An 8,227-nucleotide genomic window follows, 5' to 3' on the forward strand; every position below is an offset into this window, starting at 1 on the left:
GGACACTACTTGATCAAGTGATCATTAGCTTTACAATAATGGCAACACATCTTCTTTTTTCCCTTTTCACCAGAATTTCCAAACGAAGTGCAGTCAGTAGAAGCATTGGGAACATGTGATTTGCCACTCGCAGAAGAACCATGAGAAGTTATTACATCACGATTACCACTTTTTCTTTCAGCAACAATAAGGCATGTTCAACTACACACTATTGAGCCCTGTTTTTTCTTGAAAATGACTCTTGTAACAACAATGTGCATAATGCATCAAACTTGACAACTTCAGGATTTCCTTGGGTCGTAAGTCTCCAAGTACTAGCAAAAGTCTGGTAAGAATCTGGCAAAGCATCAAGAACAGTCTGCACAAGGGAAATGTAAGAAATGACTTCACCTTCAAAAATAAGTTGCTCCTTATTAATATCCTTGATACCATCAAGGAAAGTGTCCATTTCATCTTCCTCATGCATAATGTTTGACTCTAGCTCTTTATGAAGCAATGCAATTTTAGTCTCATTCCGACTTGGAAAAGACCAACCAACATATCCCAAGCCTGTTTTATAGATTTAACTAAACAAATGTGAGGAGTAATAGTCCACTTCAGAGATAATGCAATCAATGCATGAGCCTACGCATCTCTTACATCCCAACAGCTCAGTCATAGGCAAAACATCTCTGGCAGCAACAATCATGCCACCAAAACCAACAACATCCTCAACATTGTGTGCACCCTCAAAACCAGGACATACATCAATGCTTTGCATAACATTCAAAACTCCCTTTGACACAAGAACATGTTGCATCATGTAAGCCCACATTGGGTAATTGTCCCAATTCAATTTATCCTCAGCAGCAAACATCTGAACACGTCTGTGTTGTTGTCAGCCATGGCGAATGCCTGCACCTGACGTGAAAACTGCCCAAAAAGAGGAGAAACAAAGTGCGACCAACATGTGCAATGCAACACAACCCGTAGAAGACTTGTAAGGGATCTGTTATGCAAAAAATGGCATTGATAGAAATTCTGCACAAACTGACAGAATTGATTGCACAATACTGCTTGTAGTGGAAACGGATGCCGAAATGAGCCCGAATGGAGAATGTCAACAGACAGGGCTCCTCAAATTCTTCCAAATTATTTGTTGACCTGCTAAGGCTCAACAAAACTCACTGAAATATGAGAAAGTGAGCAGGCACCTGTTGGCGACGCTGACGACTAAGCCCTGGAGGATGCAACCTGCTCTGATACTAATTGTTGGAAATAGGGTTGCAGAGAAACACACACAGCTTGGAGAAGACGAAGGAATCTCAAGGCACACAACAGAGAGTAGTATTACTTAGTGTGCAATGGAAAGATAAGTTAGCCCTAGAGTGATGGGAGTATATATAATGCAGAGGGGGAAAAACCTCCTAATGAGGGAAAAAATGCCCGGACGGTCCTAAGTGTGTTCACACACGTCACTACCACATGTATATGGTAACAATTGCAAGAGGGAAAAAGGCTCTATGTGTGTATGCGTGTTGATAAATCTTCTCTCTCTCTTTGTGCATCTCTGTTTATCTACACATGGTGGTCGAAGGTAGTGGACTCGGAAAGGATTGACCTACCTAGGTCGGTGGTCTAGACCACTAGTAATGAAGGAAAATGGCATACAGTGATGATTAGAGTAGTTACAAGTGTGGTAAAAAACATGTATATGTGTGTTGAGAGAGTTGCTTTTGAGCTTAGGCCGGGTTCAGACTGCCGCTGCGCACTCCATTTTTCCTAGATGGCCCAATGGAATGAGCGCATGCCCTTCATTCAATCATTTAGATTGTGCATTGACCCCCCCCCCCCCCCGACAAGCTAAGCTGGCTAGCTAACTCATGCCCAACTGCCTTCGTAGTTGTTTGGGCTGGTAAGCCCTCTCATGGGTGGAATGCTCTTAGCGTGGCCAATGATCATGAGAGAGGGATTGCGTACACAACTCGAGGTGGACCAGCCCACTTGTTGAGTGCGAATTGGAAGCTTGGACATGCATACCCACAATGTACTCCTGAGTGGAAAAGCACTCTTTACGCCTTGTGCAATTTGAACAACTCCTTACATCAATCCACACACATAGTGAGTGCGAATTGGAAGCTTGGACATGCATACCCGCAATGTACTCCTGAGTAGGAAAGCACTCTTCAGCAATCTGAACAACGCCTTACATCAAGCCACACACAAAGTGCAACACATCGTCATAAGGTCTTGAAAGGCCATAATGAAGGGTCATGACCAATGGACACCTACCTAGAAGATAGGGAGTCTTCTAAATTCGCCTAGAGTGCAAATGTTGGCATGTCCTGATGGTATGATAGAGGTGAGAATTTCATGTTTGAAAGGGTTAGATGTCAAACTGAGGAAGACCAAAGTGGGGAGTCACTTATATTGATCTTTCTCTTTAAGGGGATGTGTGTGTGTGTGTGTGTGTGTGTTTTGAAGGGGGGCCTAAAGAAGGGGGGCTCCAATTAAATGAGGGGAGCTACATGGAAACGCATGACCTAGGCTTAGATTCTCCCCCTTAATTTGGAGGGTTTTGTCCATCGAATCCTAGGCTCCGTTCAATGCAACGGATTTTTTTACTTGCGTCATCACCTGGATCTCTCTCAACGCTACTTGCGCCTCTCTCTCTCTCTCTCTCTCTCTCTCTCTCTCTCTGTGTGCGTGTATAAAACCGACGTCAAGCTTCCATCGCTCACTTCGTCTTCTTGCATGGGGCTTGTTGCTGCCTTGAAATCTGAGGTTCTTTGCTTTCTTTTCTCTTCCGTTGTTTGACGCTTCGACCAAGACACTCGTACACACACATACACATACACAGATACACACACCTTTCTACACAAACACACATAATCTCTGCGCTTCCCCACACCGCCCTGCCTCTTATTATATGCCATAGCTAGCTAGCTTCCCCTCTACTCCACTGTCTTCACCATGGTGATTACCTCGTCCACCCAATGGACCATCCCTTTAAGCAACAGCAGCTCCATCTCTGCCTCCTCTCCACCGCTCGCCATGAGGCAAGGGTCCGTCCTTGGGCTCAAGACATGCCAGCTCTCTGCCCCCCAGCACGCCATGAATCCTTCCTCTGAGTCTCATCATCATCACGACCTCCACTCCACCTCCTCCAGGCGACTGCAAAGCGCAGAATATGGGCCCTCTCGCAGATCTGCTGGCAGCTTCAGGCAGCTTGTCTCTGAGGATTTCTGTGCGAAACTCTCGCACGAGGACGCGCCATGCCCCGGTAGCCCAGTGTGGGTCTGCAACAGGGACTATGAATGCAAGTATGATGGCATTGCAATGCCCTGGTCAAGCTCTCCTCTTCTTCCTCCGTTGGATGTTGCAGTCCGCGGTACGCCCGGGTTCAATGCGAATTTGATTGATGTTTCGAATGGAGACATCACCGCCGATGATGTGGACCTTCTGCCGATGCCAGGTTTGTTGAGCTGCCCCTCCTCTTTTGTTACCGACTCTAGAGCTCATCTCCCACATACACAGAGCCCAAAGAATTCCATTAGTGCTGAAATCTCCTCACCAGAAAGCTCTGCTAATAGCTCCAAAGCAAGTGGCATGGTGCCCAATTACCTAGGTCTCCCCCCAGACTTCAATGCAGATGCCACAACAAGCATGGCTGGGGACTATGCAGGTGTGGCTGATAATACGAGCGCACCACTGACCCCACCTGCCACAATCGAGCATGTCAGAGGTGGAGGTACCCACGTTTCCCGTGCAGGCCACGCCTATACTAGTGTCAGGGACACCGAAAATTTCGTCGACTCCTTAGCTGGTCTATATTGGTCCAATGCCACTATTAATGGTGATTCGGAATATATGCTTCATGATTCCGAGAGCCTTGCTTCAATCTTTAATGTCTATCCTCAAAATTTTCATGGCCCTTCTTCACCTCATGATCAGAGTTGCATTGAAAACTGCAACAACGAATCTGCGCAACTCCTCATGGAGGATTTGCAGCATCTCATCAGTTTGAGCAGAGAAGGTTGTGCAGAAAAAAATAAGGGGAGTGGTGCTCTTCATGGTTCTTCACATCCAGGTGGAGCATTTAGTGTGAATGAGAGTGACAATAGCATAATTCTGGAGGCTAGTTCTGGAGATGGCCTATCATATAATGTCATGCCAGAAGCTGCCAACGCAAGTGAGCCGAAGAGCTCCGTCGAAGTCATGGTAGCAGATGCGTCTGCCATGTCATGTGCATCAAGCCTTTCTCATGCTGGGATGACATCACCATTGAAGAAAAATTGTGAATTAGCAGGCCTAAAGAGACCCTTTTCCACGCTTGATCTAGCTAGCATGGCAGCATCAGTGACATCCACCACGAGTGCGTGCATTTCAGGCTCAAATGCATGGCGCCCTCAGCCAAATTGCATGGGTTTACCTATACTTTCAAAGGAGCACGAGGAACCACACAGTTTTAGCTCATTTCTATACAAGGCTCAGAAAGAGCCAAGGCTTGCTGGTAGCCTTTACAATCACTTGGCCACAATGTATGGTGGAAATTTGGATGAAGAGACGATGATGCCAAAACCGCCCCCGACCAAGGTTCGTAGAAAGCATGGCACAGCCATGGATCCACAAAGCGTGGCAGCACGCACACGCAGGGAGAAGTTCACCGATCGCATCCGCACATTGCAGAGCCTTGTACCTAATGGAGAGAGACTTGACACTGTGTCAATGCTAGGCCAAACTCTAGAGTATGTAAGATTCCTTCAGCACCAAGTGTGGCAACTCTACCATGGGGAGGACCCTGCATCATTCAATAATACTTGTGAGAAGTGGAAGGATTTTGTCGAAGCAGCACGCGCTTCGACCAACTGAAGCAAACAAAGCATGTCAGCAGGCGGCAGATGCAAGATAGCATGTGAGCTCCAAGTAGGTGAAGAGAGTGCATGTAAAGCCTCTGGTAAACAAAGTATGGGCTGCCTTTAGTATAAGAAACATGTCAGCTATGATTTGGGCCTAAAGCTTTACATGTAAGCTCTCTGCTGAACTCATCTGCTATCTTGCAATGAGTGGCCGCCATCGCCGCCGCCACAGAGTGATCCAACTCAATGCAGCCTAGTTGTAAGTTAGTACATATTGGTTCCCACAAGAAGCACGCTAGCAATCGCAGCTGCTATGCATGTTAAGGTGAGTGCAAAGATTATGATTAAGAATGTTTAGAGTGACTTGACATGTAGGCTGAGATTGTTTTATGTAGAGACACAATCAACTGTTTGCATTCAGTTTGACCATACCATGCAGCGACTTTTTCGGCCTGTGGAGAGGGCTTCCGAGGTGTCCCTTTGCAGGCTTTTTGCAACTGGAGGATTTTGTTCTCTTGTTGGTTATCATAAGTGATGTGGAAGCTGTGCAAGCCATCACTTCATGGTGACAAATACAAGGGGAGGCTTTGAATAAGTAGTAGTGGTGCTTGTTGTGGTTCAAGAACTTATGAGTGACTTTTCTGATTGAATAAATAGTTGCAGTAGTAGATTAGCAACTTGCTGTTGTATTTGACTGACTGTTCTTCATTGATTCATGATTTATAAATGGGGTCTACCTCTGGGTATCTCAACATATTGTGAACATACGTTATGTTTCATTCAAATCAATCCAACGAGCTTCCCGCCCTTGCGTCAGTAATATGGAGCCGGTATCAGCTTATCCACACAATTACTCATTTTTTGAGAAGGAATACAACATGTTTCATTCTTTCAATGTGCGTATTGAATATGGAGCTGGTATCAGCTTATCCACACAATTACTCATTTTTTGAGAAGGAATACAACATGTTTCATTCTTTCAATGTGATGGTGTGCTCTCAAAAATCATGAAAGAGGAGCTGTTAGCTTGTGGACCATGTGATTTGGTTTTTGAGCTTTTGCTCTTTCCGAAAGCAAAAGATTTGTGCAACGAGAACTAATGCTCATGAATTGTATTCATACATTGCTCGTCAATTTTGGTAAAGCATCATCTCTACAGTAGGTGATGTTACCATAATCAATCCCTTTGGCTTTTTTGCTCCATTCAAATTTGCTGTTTGCCGTTGCTCTGAGCTTCTCTTGTGATGTAGTTCAATGGGTTTTAAAAAAAAGAGTAATATCTCCCAAGTGAATCATTGAGCGGTTGTGTCTTTCTCTGTGTTTTTTTCCTTCATTTAATTTTCGCTTATCTTCTTAGATACTATCCTTTCACAATTATTTGAAAAATAGTACGTGGGGACATCTTTACTATATATGAAGTAGCTTAAAGTTTTTCAGGAAGGAAGAGGCACCCATGTGTCACTCACTCTTTCACTTGAAAGAAATTGTTTTTTTTTTCAAAACTCACAATAATGAGTGAATTATATTAATCATCCCAAAAAATTACAGTGTCTTGTCATGCTTGTGTTGAGCCATGACATCATCCAGGGACCATAATTACATCAGCAGTGATCCCAACCAACTCGCCCCCTTATCCTTGATACAAAAGGTCTATTATCATGTTCTTTTGAGATCTTTTAAATACCGATAGCCAAGATTTTCCCCCATCTTAGGCATACCCTCTGTTGACAACAAGGCAACCCAAAAAATTACAATGTCTTGTCATGCTCGTGTTGAGCCATGACATCATCCAAGGATCATAATTACATCTAGAGTGATCCCAACCAACTCGCCCCCTTATCCTTAATACAAAAGGTCCATTATCATATTCTTCAGAGATCTTTTAAATATCGATAGTCAAGATTTTCCCCCATTCTAGACATACCCTCTGCTGACAACAAGGCACAAGTAGTCCTAAACCAATCCTCCGAGTGTTGCTTGCGTCCGAGCATCCAAATTAGCACTTGAAAGAAAATCTTACAAAATGTCACATTCTTGTGAAGCTTAAAATTTGTGAACCTTTTCAACTTTTGAACACTCAACCTATGAAGTAAAATGAAAAGGAAGGTTTGACTATACTTTTCAAGACTTTATTTTTCCTTTTGAAAGCCAATTGAAGGGTGGCTCAATTTTGCTTTTGAAAAGCCAATGGCCATAAAAGTTAAGATTTTAAGAAATTGTTCGTATGTACACTAGCAAAATTTTGCGATTTTACTTCAAGGAAAACTTGGAATCTAGCTAAGGTTTTTCAATTAATACACTAAACTCCAATTTTAATCGAATACCGAATTTGAATAGTTTCAAAATTATATTAATCAACCCAAAAAATTACAATGTCTTATCATGCTCGTGTTGAGCCATGACATCATCTAAGAACCATAATTACATTGACAGCGATCCCAACCAACTTGCCCCCTTATCCTTGATACAAAAGGGCCATTATCATGTTCTTTTGAGATCTTTTAAATACCGATAGCCAAGATTTTCCCCCATCCTAGGCATATCCTCTGCTGACAACAAGGCAACCCAAAAATTACAATGTGCAACCAACTTGCCCCCTTATCCTTGATACAAAAGGTCCATTATCATGTTCTTCAGAGATCTTTTAAATATCGATAGCCAAGATTTTCCCCCATCCTAGGCATACCCTCTGCTGACAACAAGGCACAAGTAGTCCTAAACCAATCTTCCGAGTGTTGCTTGCGCCCGAGCGTCCAAATTAGCACTTGAAAGAAAATCTTACAAAATGTCACATTCTTGTGAAGCTTAAAATTTGTGAACCTTTTCAACTTTCAACACTCAACCTATCGAGTAAATATAAAAAGAAGGTTTGACTATACTTTTCAAAACTTTATTTTTCCTTTTGAAAGCCAATTGAAGGGTGGCTCAATTTTGCTTTTGGTAATCCAATGGCCATAAAAGTTTAAATTTTAAGAAATTGTTCGTATGTACACTAGCAAAATTTTACGATTTTACTTCAAGGAAAACTTGGAATCTAGCTAAGACTTTTCAATTAATACACTAAACTCCAATTTTAATCGAATACAGACCTTGAATAGTCTCAAAATGGAAGGGCACTAAGTGCGTGTATACGTGTGTGTGTGTGTGTGAGAGAGAGAGAGAGAGAGAGAGAGAGAGAGAGAGAGAGAGAGAGAGAGAGAGTGTGTATGTGTGTGTGAGAGAGAGAGAGAGAGGCTCACGTCATCAGCAGTTCCAAACATGGCAGCACACGCCAGTCAAAACGTGTAGAGAGAGAGAGAGAGAGGGAGAGAGAGAGAGTGAGTTTCTCCACGTCAGTTGCAAACATGGCAGCACACGCCAATCAAAGCATCTGTGTGTGTGTGTGTGTG

At 43.3% G+C, this 8,227-nt stretch overlaps 1 protein-coding gene across 1 annotated transcript; it reads left to right on the forward strand.

Annotated features, from left to right (window-relative positions):
• The first annotated feature begins 2,627 nt into the window (after positions 1-2,627).
• On the forward strand, positions 2,628-5,967 carry LOC147446915 (uncharacterized). The gene has a single exon (XM_086522854.1). It carries the CDS (start codon positions 2,953-2,955, stop codon positions 4,849-4,851), a length of 1,899 nt encoding a protein of 632 aa, XP_086378980.1. The 5' UTR covers positions 2,628-2,952; the 3' UTR covers positions 4,852-5,967.
• The last annotated feature ends 2,260 nt before the right edge of the window (positions 5,968-8,227 follow it).

This window comes from Adiantum capillus-veneris, chromosome 11 (genome assembly GCF_014529385.1).
Source record: "Adiantum capillus-veneris isolate H3 chromosome 11, ASM1452938v2, whole genome shotgun sequence".
Lineage (NCBI taxonomy): Eukaryota > Viridiplantae > Streptophyta > Polypodiopsida > Polypodiales > Pteridaceae > Adiantum > Adiantum capillus-veneris.